The sequence below is a fragment of the Echinops telfairi genome, unplaced genomic scaffold, assembly GCF_000313985.2.
Source record: "Echinops telfairi isolate 266 unplaced genomic scaffold, ASM31398v2 ScPeMD7_7468;HRSCAF=8506_0, whole genome shotgun sequence".
NCBI lineage: Eukaryota > Metazoa > Chordata > Mammalia > Afrosoricida > Tenrecidae > Echinops > Echinops telfairi.
Window position 1 is genome coordinate 55,709,582 of NW_022111369.1, and position 24,659 is coordinate 55,734,240.

The 24,659-nt window shown below is 37.4% G+C and overlaps 1 protein-coding gene across 1 annotated transcript in view; it reads left to right on the forward strand.

Annotated features, from left to right (window-relative positions):
• Window positions 1-24,659, forward strand: part of SLC30A9 (solute carrier family 30 member 9) — a gene marked incomplete at its 5' end in the record, with an annotated part of 87,319 nt that overhangs the window by 57,605 nt on the left and 5,055 nt on the right. The window contains 8 exons of the mRNA XM_030888551.2: window positions 416-471; window positions 2,630-2,765; window positions 4,509-4,548; window positions 9,743-9,814; window positions 10,236-10,343; window positions 14,279-14,444; window positions 20,524-20,653; window positions 23,403-23,516. Coding sequence (XP_030744411.1) covers window positions 416-471; window positions 2,630-2,765; window positions 4,509-4,548; window positions 9,743-9,814; window positions 10,236-10,343; window positions 14,279-14,444; window positions 20,524-20,653; window positions 23,403-23,516 — 822 coding nt within the window. The remainder of the gene's footprint in view (window positions 1-415; window positions 472-2,629; window positions 2,766-4,508; window positions 4,549-9,742; window positions 9,815-10,235; window positions 10,344-14,278; window positions 14,445-20,523; window positions 20,654-23,402; window positions 23,517-24,659) is intronic.

Sequence of the window (24,659 nt, forward strand, 5' to 3'; positions counted from 1 at the left end):
CTGAAAAAACTCGGCTTATACATGAATGTATACGGTATTCCGTTTGCCATTCTTCAATGAATGGATACTTAGGTTACTTCCAGGTGGCGTAGTAGGGTGAACATTGGTCAGTTAATGGCAAGGTTCACAGTTTGAATCTGTCAGCTGCTCTGAAAGATGAGGATGTTGTCTGCTCCTGTAAAGATTTTGCAGTCTCAAAAACCCTGTTAAGGCACAGTTCTACATGCCTGTGGGAATAGGCTCGAGGGTGGTGGGCGGTTGCTTCAGGGGTTCATCATTATTTCTGATAAGTAGTTGGGAGGCCATTGCATATGTCTGTCAGAAGTTTCTATGGCATTGTCACACTGCACCCTACAGATGGGCTTTGCCATATTATAGTCCTCCTCTTGTTAATGCTAACCTTTCCTCTCCACAGGGTTTACTAGCATTGGGCATCAGTAAGTCTGTTCAAACACCAGATCCTACTCATCCGTAAGAATATTGCCTTTATTTGTTTTTATTTGTTTTGGCCGCAAGTCATTGAACTAAAAGCAGCTGACTTTCAGAAATTTCCTGTAGTTTACATACCTGCAGTTTGTGTTAAAGATTTGGTCATTACTTCTGTAGTATCTAAAATGCAGGACTTAACCACTGTGCCAAAGTAGATTCAAGGTATAATATGAAAATGGAATTTAACTTATTTTTATGCTTACAACAGCGTGGAGATTTTGCCCTTTTCACAATTGATAATTAATAATAAGCTATGCATTTTTATCTTCAAGTTCTGTTTTTAAGTGTAAAGGAGGCATACTTTAAATTTAGATGATTAGGCCACCCAAAAGTATTGGGGAAAATGTAGAAATCTGTATTTATTTTAACCCTTCTTTTGTGATTTGGAAATAGCATTCTGTTAATATTTCAAAATTATCTATTTCAAATGCATATACGTTTTAGAATATATTGCTTTGAGTTGTATCATTTAAAGACAAAGATTTCTCTGTTGCTTCTCCAAGCATAACCAGCCACAATTTTGAATTTCAACATGATCAGTTTTGAAAAACTTTAGTAATAGAATTTGATTTGGTATTTTCATATAATACATTTGATCATTCTTTGTTTTTTTAAGGTATTATCTATAAAAGAGCCTATCTCTATGCTTTATAGATGCCTATTATTATTTGAATAAAAAGTTTTCATGTTTTTTTATAAATAGCATTCTGAATGTCTTGTAACTACAAAACGCTATTATTAGAGAACAGCTCTGTAATTATTAAATAATTATGAATCATCTGTTATAATTTTTTCTATATAAAAATATTTTTATTGAACAAATTCACATGCCAAAGACTTAAATAAGAATTTTAAATTTTAGCTTATGAAGATTTGTTCTCAAGGTATTTTTCAACAGCCTATAATTGGTGCTTTCTAGAATTTTCTGTGATGCTGCGAGTATTCTGTGTTTGTGCTATCCTATATTTTAATCATATTAGTGGCTGTTGAAATGCTTGGAATGATGCCAGTGTGATCAAAGAACTAAAATTTTAATTTTCTTTAAAAGCAAATATTTCTTAATGAAATACCTAGCACATCACCAATATATAAAGTTACACTTCTCTGTGACAAATTTTATCTTTCAAAAAGAATTTAAAATAACACTTTAAGGATTTGTGTAAATATGCTTCTACCAGAAGGTGCTGTAGAGGTTTGTGAAGGAAGTTTTAAAGAAAATTTTAAGAAGTATATTATTGAGTGATTCTTTGCCTTCTATGAAATGTAGGACTTTTAAATTGCTCTAATAGTTATTATTTTATTGATGTTTGCAATAGTACAAGAAATGTTCATATTGGCCAAAGATGATGAAAAATTGCTAAGTTTTTACAGTGAAATTGGGGTGGGGTGGGGGGGAACAACCCAAACACAGCCATTGAAAAACAAATGAGAAAACCAAAGCTCTTAGTCTTAGTAATAATGGATAGTTGCTGTAAGCTAAACTATTCAGAAAAAGCAGGAAATAATCTTGCATCAGATTAGAGGTAATATAGATAGATTGTACATAAAGACAAAAACACCAAAACCACAAAACTGAATCTGCATTACATGCAAATTTGCATGCTACTCTGTTCATTAAACATCCAAATGCATTTAAAACACCAGGTCAAACTTCATCAGCATCTGTTGTACATAATAATAAAGTAGTACTACTGGATCAAAATAGACTGTAGATGGGGGATGGAGGGGGGTAAAAATGAGGAGCTGACACCAAGGGCTCAAGTAGAAAGCAGATGTTTTGAGAATGATGATGGCAACATATGTACGAATGTGCTGGGCACAATTGATGTGTGTATGGATTGTGAAAAGAGTTGTATGAGCCCCTAATAAAATGATTAAAAAAACAAAACTGTAAAGGGGTGAGAAAATACCTGAATTATTACTTTGTAACTTTGAAGCTCTTGCTACTTTATCCACTATGAATTTTGTTTTATTCTATATTTTTTATTATATTTGACACAGATGTTATTTTAATCAGAAGTAAAACTATGGTATCTAGATATTTGAAGATTATTTTATGTGTTTTATTGACCTATTAGGAATAACTTTTGAAAAGAATCCGATTCTGTTTCTTAAAACTGTATTATTCTTTTATTTTTAGGTATGGCTTTATGAATATGCGATATATTGCTTCACTAATTAGCGGTGTTGGTATTTTCATGATGGGTGCAGGATTATCTTGGTACCATGGAATCATGGGATTGCTTAATCCTCAACCTATGGAATCTCTTTTATGGGTAATCTTTTTTTTTTTAAATCTTAGCTTTGAAGTATGGTCATGCACTGAATAACATCTGTTAGGACAATATCTGACCACATATGCATCTGTGGACTCAACCACTGTAAAGACTATTGTATTAAAAATTTGAGGTACATACAGTAATAGGTTCATAATAATAGGTTCCACTTTGCCATACACATCAGAATATTATTATTGGATTACTATTTTAAAGATGTTTTAGTGTATAGTGTTACTTTAATTATGCATGGAAAGATAAACTGTGCTAAAACAAACCCCTGACTAGCTGATGCTAGATATAAACTGCCTAACTGTTTCAACTTAAAGAGAGGCATAGAAATGGAACTTGTTTACATTCTGGAGATTGCCTGTATATAATACAGTGTTCAAGTAATGGTCAGATCACATAAAGTCTTATTTCTTAGAGTGTAACATTAAGTGACATATGACTATAATATGAAGTAATCAGTGGCTTAAGTATAGTAAAATGCCTTTGTGATATTTAGTGTTAATGAGTGGCCTAACATAATATTTTTTTAATTGGAGATTTAGGGTTATGTATTTGTTGTTTTATATTTTAGAACATGAGTGGGTATGATCTCTAAGTCTACTCTGTACATCCAATGAAGCTTTGCGTCTTCTTAAACGATTGCCAGGAATCAGATTTTGGGCCCATCCGAATCCAATGTGACGTCAGTTATATCTGCAAATTTCTCTTCCCAAATATAGGCACCTTCTTAGACTTCAAGTACAGATGACGGTTGGAAGGATATTTTATAACCCACCACATTCTGCCTTCTGGCCACCCAAAGTTCATACCCTTCTGTGTTAGACAGGGTTCTCAAGTTCCATAATATACTTATTCATCTGTCCCAACATTCCCCAAAGGCTTTACCTATTCCATCACTTTCAGTCCAGAGAATTTGATCTAAATGGTGTGTGGGTGGGTAGGATCTCTTCTCTGGGGCAAAACACTTTTCTTTCTGCTGACTCTTCTTGAAACTGAATACAAGTGATCTACTTCTAAAATACAGTGGTGAGTCAGGCATAGGGATAGGTATTCCTATTTCAAAAGGGGGGTGGAGGGGTGGTGTTTCAATGGCATCCTGGTTTGGTAACAAAATCTGTATTTTGGGCCAGGGGGTGGGGTGAGGCAGCTGCCTTAAGAAACACCAGAAACTTTGTGGCTTCAAAACAGCAGCAATATATTTTCTTATAGTTTTAAAGGCTGGATATCCAAAATTAGGTTAGAGGGTGTTGGGCGTGCTCCCTCTGAAGCCCTTAGGGAAGAATCCTTACTTATCTCTTCTTGCCTTTTGGGTGTTCGTAGCATTCCTTGCCTGTAGCTGTAGTACTTATCCCTGCCTCCACCTTCACTTGGCTACATTCCCCTGTCTCCTCTGTGTTTCAGTGTGCCCGTTCAAGGATACCAGTTATATTAATTTTACACTCTACCCTGATCCAATATGGTCATAACTTAAATAACTCTTTCTGTACAGATCCTATTTTCAAGTAAACTCACATTCTGAGGTTCTGGGTGGACCTGAATTTTTGGAGAACACTTCAATCTACTATAACAGCTATCTCATTATTATAATTTGAGCTGTTTCTGTCAAGAGCCTTATCATCTTGTTGGGATTTTGATATTTCTTTCATTTCACTTATAAAGTTTATACATAAACAAATGTGTTTTTTAAGTGGAATACTTCATTTATGCTCTATTTTTATATTTATTTTGTAGGCTTATTGTATTTTAGCAGGATCATTGATCTCAGAAGGAGGTATGTACAGTCACAAAATACTTATTTTTAATACAGTTCTACATTTTCATCAGTTCATTTTGATATTGTGCAAGTTCTATTGATTAAAGAAAGTAGGAGGAATAACAATTTAACGTTGGCCTGCTGTGTCTAATGCACCCTAGTTCTTTTAATGAATGAGAGCAAGAGCAAAGCTATGTTTTCTTCTTCTTTTTTTCTGATAATGAAATTTATATATATTTTTAATTTTATTTATTTTTTAATAGTTTTATTAGGGGCTCATACAACTCTTATCACAACCCATACATACATCAGTTGTGTAAAGCATAGTTGTACATTCATTGCCCTCATCATTCTCAAAACATTTGCTCTCCACTTAAGCCCCTGGCATCAGGTCTTCTTTTTTACCCCTCTCTCCCCGTTCCCCCCTCCCTCATGAGCCCTTGATAATTTATAAATTATTATTTTGTCATATTTTTCCCTGTCCGACGTCTCCCTTCACCCACTTTTCTGTTGTCTGTCCCCCAGGGAAGAGGTCACATGTAGATCCTTGTAATCGGTTCCCCCTTTCCACCCCACTCTCCCTCTTACCCTCCCAGTATCACCACTCACACCACTGGTTCTGAAGGGTTCATCCACCCTGGATTCCCTATGTTTCCAGTTCCTGTCTATACCAGTGTACATCCTGTGGTCTAGCCAGACTTGCAAGGTAGAATTCGGATCATGATAGTGGAGGGCGGAGGAAGCATTTAGGAACTAGAGGAAAGTTGTATTTTTCATCATTGCTACATCGCACCCTGTCTGGCTCGTCTCCTCCCGGAGACCTCTCTGCAAGGGGATCTCCAGTGGCCTACAAATGGGCTTTGTGAAGTACATATATTTATAGGGTTAGTATTAAGGTAGCAGAAGGACATTGGGCCTCCACTCAAGTACTCCCTCAGTGCAAGAATACTTTCTTCTATTAAATTGGCATTCTATGATGCTCACCTTCCCAACACAACCGCTGAAGACAAAGCAGGTGAATAATCAAATGTGGAGAAGAAAGCTGATGGTGCCCGGCTATCAAAAGATATAGTGTCTGGGGTCTTAAAGGCTTGAAGATAAACAAGTGACCATCTAGCTCAGAAACACCAAAGCACACCGGCCTGTGTGATCATGAGCTGACAAAGGGATCAGTTATCAGGTATCAAAGAACAAAAAAGCATATCATTGTGTGCTTACCTCCATGATACGATTGCTGAAGACAAATAGGTGCATAAGCAAATATGGTGAAGAAAGCTATGTTTTATTCTTGAAAAGCCTGCCATAATGCTAACAAAATTTGAAATATGTAAACATCTAACCATGCTGAGGTTTTTCGGTTTTGTTTTTTTTAATTGGGTATTAGTGTCATTCATTAGAAAAATCCATCTCTTTTTGCAATAAAAATATTTCAAAGGTTTAGAAAGTTTCAGCTATACCAGAATTGTCAGAGGAAGTGCTAAAATCATAGCTGAAACTCCACAATTCATTTATCCACCACTTGTCTGTCAGTTTGCTATACTCTAGTGACTTGTATATTGCTGTGATGCTGGAAGTCACTGGTATTTGAAATGCTGGCAGGGTCAGCCGATGTGAACAGGATTCAGCAGGATTTCCAGAACAAAATTTGAAGAAGGAATCAGCTGCCCACTTTGGAGAAATTAGCCACTGAAAACATTTTGGATAGTGTTAAAACATTGTCTGATACTGAAAACCACATGCGTAGAAGCAGAACACTGTCAGAGAGAGTGCCAGAAGATGATCCCCTCGGGTTGGAAGGTACCCGAAATGTGACAGAAAGGGAGCTGCTGAGAAAGTAGAGTTGACCATGATGACATGGATGGAGTCAAGCCTATAGGAAGGACTAAAACCTTTGCTGATGGGGCGTGACTCAAAATGAGAAGAAAAAGCTGCAAACATCAATTAATAATTGGAACTTGGGATATACAAAGTATGAATATAGGAAAATTAGAAGTTATGAAAAATGAAATGGAAACCTGAAGATTGGTATTCAACCCATTTTGAATCAGAAATCATGGTTTACTCTGCTGGGAATGATAGATTCAAGAAGAATGGCCATTCATCATCAAAAAGGACATTTCAAGATCTATCTTGAAGTACATTGCTCTCTGTGATAGGATAATGTCTATATACATATAAGGAAATACTGTTAGTACAGTTACTCAAATTTATGCATCCACCACCAAAGCCAGTGATGAAAAAATTGAATTCTAACAACATCTTCAGAAATTGATCAAACATGAAATCAAAATGCATGGATAATCATTGATGACTGGAGAGCAAACGTTGGAAACAGATGAAGGAATGGTAGTTGGAAAATATGGTCTTGGTAATAGAGTAAGCTGTAGATTGCATGATGGAATTTTGCAAAACCAAGAACTTATTCATAGCAAGGATATTTTTTCCAACAACACAAAAGACCCTGTACACTTGGACTTCTGGTGGACTTCTCAGAAATCAAATTGACTACATCTGTGGGAAGAGACAATGGAGAAGCTCAGTATCAGTAGCTAAAACCAGGCCAGGGGTCTACTGTGTAATAGATCATCAATTGCTCATATGTAAATTGAGAATGAGTTGAACAAAAGTAAAAAGTCCACAAGGACCAAAATATATTTCACTGAAATTTCAAGAACATATCAACAGATTTGACATATTGAACACTAATGGCAGAAGACATGAGCTGTGGGATAAGAGCTAAAGCAACATAAATGAAAGAAAGCCAGGGGTCATTAAAAAGACTGGAAAGAAAGAAAAGATCAAAGTGCATGTCAGAAGAGACTCTGAAACTTGTTCTTAAGAATAGAGTAGCTGAGGCATATGGAAGAAAATATTTCAAAGGGCAACTTGAGAAGACAAAGTCAAATATTATAGTGAAATACGAAAAGACTCAAGGGTTAGAAAACCAAAAAGGAAGAACATGCTCAGCATATCTTAAACTGAAAGAACTCCAGGAAAAATGTAGGTCTCAAGTTGCAGTATTAAGGCTCTCGGGGCAAAATGAATGATGCAGGAAACATGAAAAGAAGCTGGGAAGAGCCTACTAGTTCATCTGTGCAGGAATGGATACAGAAACTTTGATACATATACCCAGTGGAATACTATGCATCCCGGAAAAACAATGATGAAACCATGAAACACTGTATGACATGGATAGACCGTAAGCATAAACATTATGCTGAGTGGAGTTCGTAAATACAAAAGGACAAAGACTCTATGAGTCCACAACTATGAGGATAAACACCAAGACAGAGGCAGACTTCTGCTCTCAGGTCATATAATCTTCTAATCTGGTCTCCCAAGCAACGAGGGTAGAGAGCCTGTCTAATGCCTGTGAATTATACAAGGAAGTAGTCCCTCCCCCCCTTCCCCTCCAAAAAAAACCCCCACCGGAATTGCACTGGGTGGAACGAGCTTTCATAGTATGTATTTTTACCACTAGGCGAGCATCGAGCAACTCGGTCTGAGATAGTACAGCCAGTGGCATCACCTGGGAAGGTTCTTTCTGGTTACAGTGAATTTTTTCATGAAAGCAGTTTTCACTTGAACCTCCTATTTTTGTGATGGCTGATTTAAGAGAGCAGTGTGCTGCTGTCAAATTTTGTTTCCTGCTCAGGAAAAATGCCACAGAAACCGTTGTGCTGTTGAACAGTTTACCAGGACAGCACTATGGGGAAAAGTCAAGTATACGAGTGGTTTTCTCATTTCAAAAAAAGTGAAGTGCCAATTGATGACACCTCTTTCTGGATGTCCATCAACATCCTGAATGGGTGAAAATGTCAACTCGTACATTTGGAGTTTGTTCCACCAGGTCACACCATTCATTAGGTTTCCTATTTAGAGGTTCTGAAATGATTGCATAAGAGTGTGGAATAAAATAGGCCTGACTTGTGGCAGATGGGTGACTGGTTTGGACACCATGACAATGTACCTGCTCATGCAGCCATCTCAGTGCACCAGTTTTTGGCAAAAAACAAGGATGCCTTTCGTGGCCCATGCACCTTACCTGACTTCGCTCCATGTGACTTCTTTTTGTTTCTGTGAATGAAAAGGGAAATGAAAGGACAGTGATTTGATAACGTAGAAGAGGTGAAGAAAATGAGGGAGGTGCTCTCAGCCATTCAAACAGATGAATTTAAAAATGTTCCCAAGAATGGAATCGCAGATTTAACAAATGTATTCAGTGTAATAGAGAGTGCTTTGAAGGTGATAAGTTGTTTTGTAAAAAAAAAATTTAATATATAGCTTTTCCGGGTGGGAGGAATCGTTTTTGGGGGGGATACCCCGAGGGACTTTTTTTTTTTTTTTCAAAGTTGGATGTTGAATAATCAAGAATTGGCGCATATGAACCATGGTGCTGGTGAAGAATATTGAAAGTACTATGGACAATCTCATCTGTCTTGGCAAAACTGAGGCCTGAGTCCTTTTAGAGACAAGGATGTCAATATTTTGTCTCCCCTTCTTTGGACATGTTATCAGGGAAGGCCGTTCCCTGGAAAAGGATGTCATGCTTTGTAAGGTAGAGGAGCAGCGAAAGGGAGGAAGGCCCTCAGGGTGGCTTGACACAGCGGCTGCAGCAAGGAGCTCAAACGTAGGAGCAGTTAGGAAGGTGGTGCTGGGCCATGCAGTATTTCATTCTTTTGTACATAGGATTGCTACAAGTCACCTACCAAGAACAATTCATGTATATACTTACAGTACCAGGGGGCTTCAAAAGTTCATGGAAAAATTCCATTATCTTTTCATTCTATTTTTCACATACTTTTTAAATCCCCCTAGTATATTTAGTCCTGAAGCATTATCATTTTTTAAACATTATCATCTTTTATGTATAGTATGCTTTTGTGTTTGAAAGCCTATAAAATGATAATAACACAACTTGTATTAAAATGTTGGGTGGATCAAAGGAGAATGTGCTCAGTAGGATACCTGCCACACAGTAGCTGTTCAATAAGTTATAACTGTAGTTGTAACTAGACTAAAATTATTATGGTTGAGAAATAAGAGGTCATGTAATGATTATTTGGCATCTTGAGAGTGTTTAGTTAATAACAGATATCTTTATTGGCTATCCTGGCATTAAAATGCTGTGATTATTTATCTTTTGAGATGCTCTCTTTAAAGTCTGGAGCATGAAGTCTCGACCCTGCTGATAGGAATGCTTTTCTTTCAGCAACGCTTCTTGTTGCTGTAAATGAACTTCGTCGGAGTGCTCAAGCCAAGGGAATGTCATTTTATAAGTATGGTATGTATTTTCAAAGCCGGGTATATTATTTCATCTCCTTTTTTGCTTAAAATTGCCCCATGCTACTTGTTTGTTCTTTACAGATATGTACAAAGTATACTGAAATGTCATCTTTAAGTGTTTTATGTATGCACCACTTCTTTTTTAAAAAATAGCTGTATAATGTGAGCATAACTACCTTTATATTTGGATTTGATTTAAATGTCCCCGTTGCTTATATAACTTAAGAAAGTGATTTTTAAGTATTGACAGTTAAGCCAAAATTTTAATATTGAAAGTAGAATTTTATATCATACTTTCATGTATTTTTTAATTTATATTTTTCTTTAAAATATATACTTAATAAAATGTCACCCAATAGTGTCCAGTGAAGATTTCAAGTGTTTTTTTCTTGCTCCTTCCTTTTGTTCCCACTATTAAGTAATGGAAAGTCGGGACCCCAGTACAAATGTTATATTATTGGAAGATACTGCAGCAGTCTTGGGAGTGACAATAGCAGCCACTTGCATGGGTCTTACTTCTATAACAGGTAAATAATTTCTTACATTACTGGTGATTTCTGTCTGCTACTTACTGTACCTCTAATTGGTAGGGATTTGCTTTTATAGCACAGAATTATTTTATACTAATAGATTACTAAATGGCAATTCCATATTTTGTTTGTTTAAGACAATTGGTCAATTACTATTTAATTATTTGTATAACTTTAAAAATTAGAATTAGAGAAGGTTACTAGAGTATTTAAATAATGATCTAATTGTTTCTAGCTGTGACTTAGGGTATGCAACCACTTGGGGCTTTAGTTCTTCACCTATAAAAGTTTGGATTATATTTACCCTAGTTACCCCACAGGTTTGTTGACCTTAATATTTGAGGAACAGCTTTCATAAAATAAAAAGTTATGGAGATAAATAGATACTGTGGCACTTAGTCCCTTTTCTACTGTCAGTGACACTACTAACAGCTCTTAGCTCCCACTTTCCTTAGCCTTTTTAATAGGCTCCAGATTTGGTTTGGTATCTGCATCATTGTTTTGAAGAACAAAACAATACAGATAAATGAGAACAATAACAAAATATTTTTAGGCATTAACATTTCAGCTGGTAATAATTTGTACTGTTTATAAAATTTGTGTTTTAATTGCAAATATTTATTGAAATCTGCTAGGAGAATTTTCTAGGACAAAAATACAATGTACTATAGAAAGATTTGTTTCTGAGTTGGGAATTCTCTTGGAATGGAATTCTTTTCCACCCTTACCCACTTGTCCTTGTATGTCTAAAATAATTTGAGGTGATGAGTATACAGTTTTGCATTGTTTCTTAAAATAGTCTGAAATATGAATAGCTCTTTCTCATTTTGAATGCACATATTAAGAATAAACTAAGTTAGTCCAGTGTTCACTGTGATCTGAAATATTTCCATGCATGCCAACTTTTTGGAGATGATATTTTTACATAATATATTAGTTAAATCAAACTTGTAAAAATTTTGTATGTTATAAAAGTTTCACAAGAATGAAAAATTGCCTGATATTGTGTTAATTAATAAAATATTTTATAATGGAGGTTTTTTTTTCCCCCAGCTGATATTTTCTATGACTCTGTAGAATCGCTATTTGTACATATGAATTATTAAAAAAATTTTTAAACCCTGTAAATTTGGGGTTTTGTATTTTGAACTTTACATATGCAAATCTAGTAAATTAGGTTGTAAAAGAGGATCATTTTTTAACATTTTAGTACAGATACATCAATTTACTTTTTACAATTTTGACTAAGTTAATAAAAATGTAGGATACAATTAGAGATTTTTAGATATATTTTATTTCACCTCAAGAGTTAATAGTGATGAAATCTCATCTTTGGCTTGAAAAGACTGCTAAAATGTCATATTTGCTGGTACCTGTTCTCTGCGTATTACCTATCTATTCATAGATAATAAACCAATCCTTCTCCTTTCCTTCTGGGACAGAATTAAGTCCTAACAAGACAAACGATTGAAACTGTGTCACCTGGAGGCCAGGGGCACAACAGCTGTGAGATCCCACTCCAGAATTTCTGATGCAGATTGCCCAGGGCAAGGGTTGGACACCTTTTGAGATGGAAGAGCCAATCTTGTCCCTCACAACAATTTCAAAATTATTCAAAAGCCGTAAATACATTTTTACAAACGAATGACATCACCATTTTCTGAATAATGCCCTTAAATGTTTCAGTCTTACCTCAGAGCCACATGTATGTACTGAAAGAGACGCATAAGGCCTGAGAGTTGCAGTTTGTCCACCCCGGTCTAAGGTGAGGCTTAAGGATTTGCATTTTCACCGATCCTCAGCTGATACTGATCCAGGGACTCTTCATTGGAGAACCACTGCTCTGAGGCACACATTGTATCTAGCGACTTAACGTCTCTCCTTTGCATTTAGATTAATATTAGCCATTTACTGTCCTCAATTGTATAAGAATAAAGGATCACTCATATCATTTTCTATAGCACTTAAGTTTCTTATAGAACTTCTGGTAGGAATAATGCAGAAAGATGGTTCTTTGTTTCAAATTTTTTACCTCTGTGAGTATTTTGTCACCCTGGGATAGGAAAAATGCTACTGATATATGTTAGAAGAAATAGATATTTTATAATACTCTTGGTGAATACATGGTGCCTTTAAAAGTTCTTAATATTTGTACTAGCTGTTCCCCGCAAGGTTGAAGATTTGAACACATTTATGACACCACAGAAGAAAGTCCTGGTGGTATTCTGTCATAAGTATTAAAGCCAAGAGAACTCTGGTGTAGTGTTAGAGTACAGAACTGCCCGTGCTGGGAGTCAGTATCTACCCCCGGACCGTCAGATCGCCTCTGTGGTGTTTGTGTGTCTAATCTGAAAATCCACCATTATCTCTCAGGTTGTCAGACTGTAGTGGCATAATGGTTGCTGTGATGTGCCCCGGCGTTTCAAATACTAGCAGCAGCATCCGTGGTGGACAGGGGCAGTGGGAGTTCCTGGATTAAGAAAGACTAGGAAGAAGGACCTGGCAAATTCTTCTAAACAATGACCTTATGTGAAAACCTTATGAATAGCAGAAGAACATTGTCTGAGATAGGATTGGAAAGGAGCCCTTCAAATCAGAACACATTCAAAATAAAGCTAAGGAAGAGCTGTCTTCTCAAATCAGAGTCGACCCTAAAGATGTGGATGAAGGCAAACTTTCAGGCTCTTCATTTGCTGATTTGATACTATTCAGAACAAAAAAACCCTTTGTAAACATTCATTAATAATTGGAATATAGAATGTATGAAATATGAATCCTGAAAGGTTGAAGTAAAAAAGAAAAAGAATCTATAAAGATTAATATCATAAATATTAGTGAGCTGAAATGGACCCACATTGGCCAATTAGATCATCTTATAGTCTGCGTTACCAATTATGAAAATTGAAGAACAGTGTCACATTCATAAATACACACACATATGTAAATATTTCAAGATCTAGCCAGTGTTGTCTTGATTGTTTAATATCCATAGTCATACAAAAAAGGCAATGCAGGAATAGGAGGGTGGTTTTTAACTTCTGTGACTTCTCAAGGGGCAAGCAGGAGAGTCAGCAGTCCAAGGCTGATTTTTAAGAGGCAGAGGTTGGATATGCCTCCACCCCCTCCAATCTTCTTTACTGTATTCTGACAACATCCCTTTCTCCCACCACAGTTTACTTCTCTGCTGGGTTTGATAATCCATTGTAATGGCCACCCAGAATTCAGATACTCATAATCAAGGCGTTTATTAGAGAAGCCAACACGTTACATGTCAGGATCAGAAATAATCAGAATCTCTCAGTTCTCTACTCAGGATATCCTCTTCACTAGTCCTCAGTCTAGCCACATGATCCCTTGGCCTCTGCTCTGTAAGTATTATGAAGCTCATAGTTCTGCTGCAAAATGCCCCAAAGGCACCCTAGTTTGCAAGCCAGCTTCCTGCCAGGAGGTGCTCGGCTCCGCGTCCTCATTCCGTGGACTGAATCTGTTGTACACAGGCATCTGTGTAGGGGCTTGCATAACTGAATAAAACACAGCGGAATTGCTGTGGTGCATCCTGGGGGAATGATTATGTTAAATGTTCGTCTCTTTGGCCTTCTGACTTAGGTAAGTCTTAAAAAGGTGTAATGTGTGGCATCAGGTCACATTCAAGTGAATTATGGTTTCCATGCCTAGCCTAGCCTTTGAGAATTCGTTAGGTTGTGTGTGTCCTACATCATATCATCTAGCAAAAATTTATAAGCATGCAATGATTTAGCATGCATTCCATTAGAGTAAAAACACTATCTACAAAATCTTAAAAATAAAAAATAATTTGCTAAAGGAATTAAGAATTAATTTCAAGTCCCTGATTATTCGTTCTCTTTGTTCACAGAGTTCATGGTGATAATACGAAGTGTTACTGTACTAATTTCAGTTATGCTTTTTTCCAGGCAATCCTGTCTACGACAGCCTAGGTTCTCTGGGTGTGGGCACGTTATTAGGTGTGGTCTCAGCGTTCCTTATCTACACCAACACAGAAGCACTGTTGGGACGATCCATCCAGGCAGAACAAGTGCAGAAGCTCACTGAACTCCTGGAGAACGACCCATCCGTAAGGTCAGCCTTATCCCGGTCATGCACATTACCATTACGGTTGATAAGAACATATTCAGAAGTAGAAATGTTGATTACCAAACACTGGGGAAATGACTATAGGAGATCAAAATGAGAAATCTGACTTGAATGGTTAAAATCTTGTCCCTTGATCCCCTCATTGATGCACTTTGGGCCGGATCTGGTTTTCATATTGGGGTTTATCTCGGATGTATTTTGTCATTGTGGGTAGCCCTCTTGATGAACTTACAGAGTCAGCAATTAGAATAAGGATACCTGGGAGGTATGGTGGGGGTGGGGGAGGGAGTGGCATGGCGAGGGGTAAACCGGAGCTGATAGGAAGAGTTCCAGGAGGAAGAGGATGTTCTGAAACTGACTGTGATAGGAATTGTCCAGCACTACCCGATGTGATTGAACTGTGGAATGATATGCCATATGTAAGAGCTCCCAGTAAAACAGGTTTGGAAAAAAATATGTAAGAAAATGATAAATAGACATAAATGAGAAATAAAAAGTAGAAATGCTTGTTCTTAAATCCTTTCAACAAAGATTTTTTTACTGGTGGTGTGGCAGTTAGAATTTGGGCTGATAGCCATAAGGCTAGCAGTTCTAAACCACCAGCCACTCCTTGGGAGAAAGATGGAGCTTTTACAGCAGGTAAAAGCTTTTTGTACCTGTAAAGAGGTACAGTTGGGAAATCACACCGGCAGTTTTACCCTGCTCGACAGTCACTATGAGTTAGAATCTGTTCGATGGTGGTGAAGAGTTTGAGAGAGTCCTTGCAACTTTTTAAAAAATTTTCTTATTGTGGATTAAGTGAAAGTTTACAAAGCAGATCATAGTTTTACATTCAACAAGTCATACACATTTGGAATCACTCATCCCTGGCAGTTTCCTCAGTGCACCATAGCTTACCTCATTCCTTCCATACTCAGCAGTTCTCACCCGTTCTGATTCATTTCCTCCCTGGCAATCCCCTCCTGCACCCTTGTCAATTCATCCTCCTTTCCTAGCCCTCTGGACTTTATCACGGTTCAGTTGTCCTTTCGATGTTAAATGATTGATCATTCTACCATGAAAGTGGATTTAGTTCCAGACATGAAGGTCAGAATCTTGGGAGTCGCATCAGTTTCTAGCCGACCAGTAGCTGGTCCCTTATGACTTTCACTTCTCTTCCATGTTCTTCTCCCACTTTAACTATAACCTTCTAATGTGATACTTTTCAGAGCAGTTGGTAGTGGTAGGCCCATACCATTACTTCTTTTGCTTTCAGGATTTGGAAACGTGTGTTGAAGTGGACCATTGGTCCATTGGACTAATGGTTTCCATGTATTTAAAAAAAATTGCCCATTTTTTTTCCTTCTGGCTGGGGAGAAACCAAGAGTGTCACATTAGATGGCTGCTCATGAACATTTAAGACCCCAGTCACTTGTTCCTCAGCAAATTATCCTTCATAACCTCGTTGTTGTTGCTTGGTGGGTTGTTTTTAATGCATTTTGTATTGTGCATTAGGTGAGGGCAAAAGTTTTAAAATCTGTTATTCTTTCAGAATTTCAATTCTAAAAGGAAGGAAGTAAATGTATTTAGGGAACTTCTTGAGTGTTCCCTTAAAGTTCTGTATATTTTTAATTTTTAAAGAATGAAGAGCAATTAGATAATAGGTAATTTGGGGCCCTGGTGACCCTGTGGGATAAGCCTTGTGCTACTAGCTGCAAGATTAATAGTTAATACCCACCAGCTGCTCCTGGGGCAAGATAACGAGATCTACTCCTGTGAAGATTTGTGAAGTTGCTAGTGAGCCCAAACCGACTCACTGGCAGTGGGAAAAGTAGAGGGGCAAAGAGGAAGATGCTCAATGAGATGGATTGACAATGGTGGCTGCAACAGTGGGCTCAAACATAAGAACAATTGTGAGGATGGCCCAGGACCTTGTGATGTTTCATTCTGCTGTCACTGTGTGTTAGAATCTCTTAGAATGTTAAGAGACCCGATTTCAGTCTCTGTTAGTGCATGTTATGCACAGCCAGTGAATCCTTAAAATGTAGTTACCGATACTGAAGGGGTTTCAGTGAGCTTCCAAATTAATACAGACTAGAAAGGAAGACCTGGTGGTATCTAACTTCTATTGAGTTCTGTCTCAAATAGTATTCTCTATATGTAGAGTTCTTTCAGGGCTGCTAACGACACGCAAAGGGCATGCCACTCTACTGTAAGCCTCAACCCAAAGGCAATCAGCTAGATCTTTGTGGGCCAACAAGTCCAGCTCCCCCAATAAGTGTCCATAGGTACTCCACTCCACAAGCCAGACTCCTGCCCAAAGGCTTTACTTGCTCTGTGGGCTAGGTAGTCCACCACTCTTTTTCATGCTCTAGCTCCTGGTTCTGCTGTTGATGCTGCTCTGATGCCCCAGTGGTCTTCTGGATCCAGGAGGGTGATTGTCCAAGGGTCTCCATTGCTGGTCATGAGATTCCCGTCTGCTGCTTCTCAGAGGACCAATTTATATGCAGCAGGATGGCAATCACAGTGTATCTTGTTAGCAGTTACTCACAGGCGAGTCTCATCTGTGTGTTCCCCCATCTTCCTTGGTGGGAGTTAAAGACTTTGGCCAGAAAAGCCATATGAAATAGCCCACTGCCCCTACAGCTGCTGAAAAATCAGCTAGTTTGGGGGAGGGCATGAGTCAGGAGCTCATTAGTGGCAACAAACAATAGCATAAAATATTTGCATATACAGAGAGGCTTCCAAAATGGTGTGGAAAAATTCCATTATCTTTCTTAATTTTTTTTCAAACTTGGAAGCACTTTTATATATTTATTATGTACATTTAAATTTTTTTCAAATTAAAGATGCATTTTTTTCTGTTATAATTGAAATCTTTAAATGAAATATTTTAAAGTATCTGTACATTTATTAGCAAATCAATCTCCAGTTGCCTTTCATTACAACCTTTACAGTTCAGCACCCTTCCGGTTGAACTTCACCAGTTGCCAATAAAAGAAGTTTCCATGGCTAAGATTTGGAGTTTTCTGTACTATAGCTCTTTGTCCGTGTCCGTCTCTGAGCACAGTGAAGTGTTCTGAGAAGAATTATTCTTCTTCTCAAGGCTATCCATAGTTTTGGGACCCACACAGTCGAATGCCTTTGCGTAGTCAATAAAACACAAGGAGACTTGCTTCTGGTTTTTGTCTGCTTTAAGCCAGGATCCACCTGACATCAACAATGATAGCCCTCATTCCAAGCTCTCTTCTGAACATTCCTTGAATTCCTGGCAGCTCCCTGTTAATGTTCTGTTGCAGCAATTTAAAAATTATCTTCAGTTAAATTTTGCTTGTGTGTGATAATAATGATATGATATGACATGATGTGACAATAATAATAATGATATGACACCAGTGTTCTTTTGGGTCACCTTTCTTTGACAGGGCACACGTATGGAGCTTTTCTGGTGGGTTAGCCAGGTAGCTGTCTTCTACATATCTTGACATAGATGAGTGAGTGTTTTGCTAGCTTGTTGGAAATGATCATTTGGTTTTCCTTCAATTCCTGGAGCCTCATATTTCACTAATTCCTTTGCTAATGGTTTTGATTAGATGCTGCTTCTTGAAATGGTTGAATGTCGACTGATTCTTTTTGGTGCAATGACTCTCTGTGTTCCCTCCATTGCCTTTTGATGCTTTTGCATCATGCAGTAGTTTGCTTAGAGAAACTTTCAGTATTGCAACTTGAAGCTTGGATTTTTCCCCCCTTTTTTTCCTATTTCTTTCATCTTGACAGATACCGAGATTGTTCTTCCTTTTTTTGGCTTCCTAACTCCAGTGCTTTTCCCAATTTATTATAATATTTTACTTTGTCTTCAGCTCTTTGACTCTATCATTCTGCCCTTTGCTTTAGCGATTCTATATTCCAGAGCAAGTTTTGTCAGGGACTTTCTTTTTAAAATTGCTTAATCTTGCTTTAGTGTAGATCATTAAAGTGTAGATCATTAAAGTTGTGAGGAGTGCTATAAGCTGCAGGACTGACCGTGCCAACTTTCGGTTTTATTTTAATATTAAGGATCTATATATTTAAGTATTAGGGAAATGATGTTAGAAGTCCACAAAGTTACTACACAAATTTAAAACGAGATGTTAATTTCCTCTTGCTGTATGAAGGATGAGAATAAAATGTAGTGTCCTGTTGTTCAGGATCGCTCAGTCTGCTGTCAGGGTGTTGGCCAGCACTGGAGTCATTTCCTGAGGGAAGGATTAGCCTCCAAACTCATTCGGGAAGATATTTGTGGATTTAATTCTTGGACACACAGATCTTTCCAGTATGGCAGTTTGCTTCAAGTTTGCAAACCCAAAAGGCAACTGGAAAATGAGTGACTAAGATAGAATGCGCCATCTCTTAGAACTCAATCTTGTAAATGACATCTGTGCTAGTCTGGGTTCTCTATAGAGAAGCAAAGCCAGTGATGCTTATAAGCACATAGAAAGAGCTCAAGAACTGGCTCACACAATTGTAGACATGGGTAAGTTCAGTCCAATGCAAGTCGATGGGCCAAATGGTAATCTGGAAACTTCTCTTAACTTGTGTAACCGTGGGGATGGGTGGACAAGCCAGGGAGCCGGCAGACTGAAAAAGGGAGAGAGCCGAGTCTTTCTCGATTACATGCCCTAAGTCATGAGCAGTTTCCTTTTTATTCCAGCCTTCCTGAGTGTGCTTCCCTCGTGCTGTTGTTGTTGCTGTTAGGTGTCTGTGAGTCAGCTCCTACTCTTGGGGACCCAGTGTACAGCAGGACGAAGCAGTGCCTGAGCCTGTGCGGCCCACATTAGCATCGACATGCTTGCGCCCTTTGATCGGAGTCACAGTGTCAATATGTCTCCTTAACAATCTTATTTTGTGTGGGCCCTCTACTCTAACAAGCATGATGTCTTTCTCCCCAATCCCTCCTGACATGTCTAAGGGGTGTTACGTTAGATAAAGTCTTGTCATCACTGTGTCCAATGACATTGCGGTTGCACTTCTTCCAAGACAGATTTGATGGCAGCTTTCTTTTAACATGTACTTGCACTCATTGTTTTCCACATCAGTTCCATGAAGTTTGTATAAACCCAATTCTTTTTTTTTAAATTCATGCAATTATAATTTTTAATTGTGGCAAAAACACACACACCAAAACATTCTCCCATTTAACAATGTGTACTTCAGGGCCATTGATCATGCTCTTTGTGTTGTGCAGTCAGTATCAGTGTCCTTTTCCAAATGACGCCACCACCGCTCACATAGGCCCAGTCGCCCCTGAACAACAGTTCTTCCTCCTTCACCCATGGTGACCACGGGCACGTTTGGTTTCTTTCTCTTTTTTAAATCATTTTATTGGGGGCTTATACAACCCTTACCACAATCCATACATCCATCCATTGTGTCAAGCACGTTTGTACATTTGTTGCCCTCAATAGTCTCAAAACATTTGCTCTTCACTTAAGCCCTTGACATCGGCTCCTCATTTACCTCCCCTCCTTCCCCGTTCCCCCCTCCCTCATGAGCCTTTGATAATTTATAAATTATTATTTTGTCATATTTTACACTGTCCGACGTCTCCCTTCGCCCAATTTTCTGTTGTCCATCCCACATAATCCCAGTCTTACGATCAGAGTCCTTTATAGAATTGTATAAAACTGTTAGAGAAATTCTAAAAGTATTCAGTAAAGCACTGTTATCAACGAATGCTTTTTTTGTTAAGTGATATTTAAGAAATTGTTACATGGAAACAGGAAATAGAAAATTGTTAATTGTTACATGGAAATTGGGAAAAAGGGTTTATGAGATGAAATGATAACCTTTAAGTAAAACTGTGTAGTGTTAATTATTTATTAATGCACAAACTTTATAACTCATGAAATATTTATCAGGTTTGCATTGGTATATGACAATGTCATTGTGCAGTAAAACTCAGTAGACAGTGAGCCTTAGAATATAGCAGGCGGCACTATCTATTTTTATCGCTGATGAAAATAAGAATTCTAGACTTTTTGCCATTAAAATATGTGTTTATGTGTGGGTATGTTTTTTAATTTCTGTGTATTGTTGTTGATTGCAGGGCAATTCATGATGTAAAAGCCACAGACCTGGGGTTAGGTAAAGTGAGATTTAAGGCTGAAGTAGATTTTGATGGACGGGTTGTTACAAGATCATATTTGGAAAAACAAGATTTTGACCAAATGTTACAAGTAAGTTAATATATTTATTATTTCCCTGTATCCAAGGGTTATAAACATTATTTTTAAATACATTTTTTTTAAAAAAAATCTTTTTTTTCACAGTTCTTAAAATCACTTCTCTCAACTGTATTTGAGTTGCAAAAATTTGACTGAGACCCTTGTATTTGGGCTAGGAGGGGTTAGGAAAAGTACAAAAGAGAAAACTTACTATTACTTAGTTATTTTTAATGTGCCAGACATCTTACAGATGCCATCTCATACACTCTCAACAATCCTTAAGTTACAAAAACTAGTATTCCTAGTTTTACAAACGGGTCAATTGAAACACTGCATACTGAGGTAATGTGTATCAATTGCAGTTTTAGGAATAATGTGTCAGGTTTGAATTCAGACTTGATTCCTGAGGCCATGATTTTTTATTATGAATAGTTTATGAGTGAATTTATAGTGGCTAAGATAATGAACAGCTCAGAAGTTAATGTCAAATGTTACCATTTTGCAGTACTGTATTTGCTTAACAAAGCAATAAATCTTAAAGCAGTAAATCATTACAAAAGCAGTAAGTCATTACAAAAGCAGTTGATGCACCCAGACTTGGCATCCTTTCCTATCTCCTCCTCCTCTCCCCATTCCTCAGGTAAACAGGCATCCTGGCACCTAGTTTTTCCATCTAGATTTTTATACCTCTCCAGCAGATTTTCCTCAATATAACATGAAATGAAATTTTGGATGTTTAAGAATCGATATCGACAGGATCAGGTATCAGGCATCTCCAAAGCAAACAATCATATCAGTGTGAACAAGGTGGGCTGGAGTAGAGACCCAAAGCCCATCTGCAGACAATTTGGACATCCCCTCAGGGAAGGGTCACAAGGAAGGGACGAGCCAGCCAGGGTGCAGTATTGCTCTGACAAGACATACAACATTCCACTAGTTTTTTAATGCTTCCTCCCCCCACTATCATGACCCCACTTCTACCTTATAAATCATGTACACTCGTACAGATAGGAGCTCTGGACACAGGAATCCAGGATCGATAAAGACCCCAGGACCAGTAATGGGAGTAGTGATACCATGAGGGTAGGGGGAAGGTGGGGAGAGAAGGGGGGAACCGATCGCAATGGTCGACATATATCCACATACCCACTCTAGGTTGATGAACAACAGAAATATGGGTGAAGGGAGACAGCGTATGGTGTATACGAAAATAATAATAATCAATACTTTATCAAGGGTTCACGAGGCAGAGAGAGGGGTAGGGGAAAAAATGAGCTGATACTAAGGGCTCAAGTAGAAAGAAAATGTTTTGAAAATGATGGTGAAAACATGTAAAAATGTTCTTGATAACAATGGATTTATGGATTGTTATAAGAGCTGTAAGAGACCCCAATAAATGATTTATTAAAATTTAAAAAAAGAATTGATATAAATGAAAAAAGTTGATATAAATGGCATCATAGTATGTATTGCATGCACCCCGCTGCATTTTTATCATTGCTTTAACCATGTGTTTTGAAGATTCCTCCATATTCAGACATGCAGTTTTAATTAATTTACTCTAACTGCTGTATTTTATTTATCCACTCTCTAGTTGATGGGTATTTCCTGTTTCCAGAGTGTGAGAAGCAGTCGTGTGAGGACATTCTCATAAGTGTTTCCTTATTCACCTGTGCCATTGGTTTGAGAAAACCAGGGCTTTCTGCTCCCATAAAGAGTTCTAGTCTCAGAAACCCACAGGGGCAGGTCTGTCCTGTCCGAGAGGGTGGCTGTGGGTCGGCATTGACTCGATGGCAGAGAGAGTTGACCAAATATAAAATATCTTAGGTGGATCTTTGAGTGTATGTTTCCTTAATTCCCCCAGGTAGTCCCAAATTGTTCTGTAGATTGTGCCAATTTGATGTCATCCACTGTCAGTGTAACAGAGTTCCTATTGTTTCACATTGTTTAGTAGTTTTTTAGTTTTTGCCAATATACTAGTTGTGAGATAGTATTTTAATTCATATTAGTTGTTAGTGAAGTTAAGCCTTAAAATTCATTGACCATTGAGATTTCTTTTCCATTTTTCCTTTGTTTTACAAAAAATATTTTGTATTTTTCTTAGAGATTTATAGGTATTTTATGCTGTACAGTAATCCTTGCTCCAGTTCCCTTTCCAGCTTGATGATTTATCCTCTCACTTGGTTTTTATTACAGAATATTTTGTTTGCTTTAATATGGTCAAATGTATACTCTCTTCCTCTGTAGTTTATTATCTAGCTTAAGAAATCATTTTTAGCTTAATGTCACAACAGTATTTTTTTCTTCTAAAAGTTTTTAAGTTTGCTTTTCACGTTTAGGTTTTAATCCATCTATGTTTGTTAATATTCTGAGGTAAAAATTTAAAACACTTTCCTTATAGAAAAGTGTTTGTTTTGACATCATTAATTGACTATTATGTTCTTCGCTGATTTTGTGATGCTGCCTCTGAATAGCATTGTATTCAAGTGTTTCTTGAACAGAATAAGGAATTATGTGGGAAATAAATAATTGGGGCTTGAAAGCTTATTTTTCATTAAACTTAGTGGTAATTTGTTACAGTAAATCTCTGTTTTAAAGGAATTAATCATTTGAGTACTGTGATATTGCTAATACAGTGTTCATATTATACACAGGGTTACTGTAAGTAGGAGCTGATTTAACAGCAGCCACAATATCCAGCTTTAAATGTACCACTGTGGGGTTTTAAATGTTAATTTTTAGATTTCCTATTTTTATATAGGAAATTCAAGAAGTGAAAACTCCTGAAGAGCTGGAGGTCTTTATGCTTAAACATGGAGAAAACATCATTGATACTTTAGGAGCAGAAGTGGACAGGCTTGAGAAGGAACTGAAGGTAAGCTGTATTAATATGACAAGGTCAACTAGCTTTCAGTACTTAGTCCAGATCAGCGCTTCTCAACCTGTGGGTTGTGACCCCTTTGGGGGTCGAACGGCCCTGTCACTGAGATTGCCCGATTCATCACAGTAGCAAAACGACAGTGATGAAGTAGCACCGAAAATAATGTGATGGTTGGGGGTCCCCACCGCATGAGGAACTGTGTGAAAGGGTCGCGGCGTTAGGAAGGCTGAGAACCGCTGCTCAAGATGTATCACATGTACACTGTGTTCCTCTCAGTACCACAATGAATTGTAGGTATAAGGGCGTTTCAAAAGCCTACAGAAAAAATCCATTATCTTTTCATTTCTGTTTTCCTGAACTTTTTGAAGCCCTCCTCATATTAGTAACATTTCTGTACTTTAGAAAATAATTGACTTAGGTAAGTTGGATGCATAATTTGTCCAAAGGAGTAGGAATGTTGGGATTTGAACCTGTATTGTTCAGTTCGAAACACTTTTCTAAATGCTGATTACAGTATTTAGTTTCTAAAATTGTCAACAGCTTTTTTGCATAAGCATTTTGAAAATTTCTAGAGAAAGATAAAAGTTGGAATTTTAGACACTGATAAAAAGCTTGGAAAATTAGAATGAGATCTTAAACATACACTTTTTTTTTTTTTTTTACTTTTAGTCTGCCTCTCTTTCTGTTCATTGGAGATCAGCCCAATTTATTGGCTATTTTATTTAAATATTATTTGTTGATGTTACCTTAAAAATGTCTGATTTTCAAATTGTCATTTATTGGCATTTGAGTTCTGCTTGTTTGCAGTGAGTAGGAACTTACCAGCGATCTTTCCCATATAAGTCAGATTCATGACTATGCATTTGCTGCACTGCCTGGCGACCATTTTTTATTTTGTTAGAAAGTGATGGAAAATCGAAGGGCACTATTTCTACATCTGCTTAACTATCTTTTAAATATGGCTATCTAATCTGATGCCAATATTTCTAATAAGATGGTTTTATAAATGTTACTTTCAGCTCACAAAGTTTAGCAGACCATAATTATTAGAGCTTCTGATAGTTTGCACTCATTTTGGCCTTTGGACGCTTTTCTTTCTTAAAAACTGAGGACCCCAAAGAACTTTATTTTTTGTTG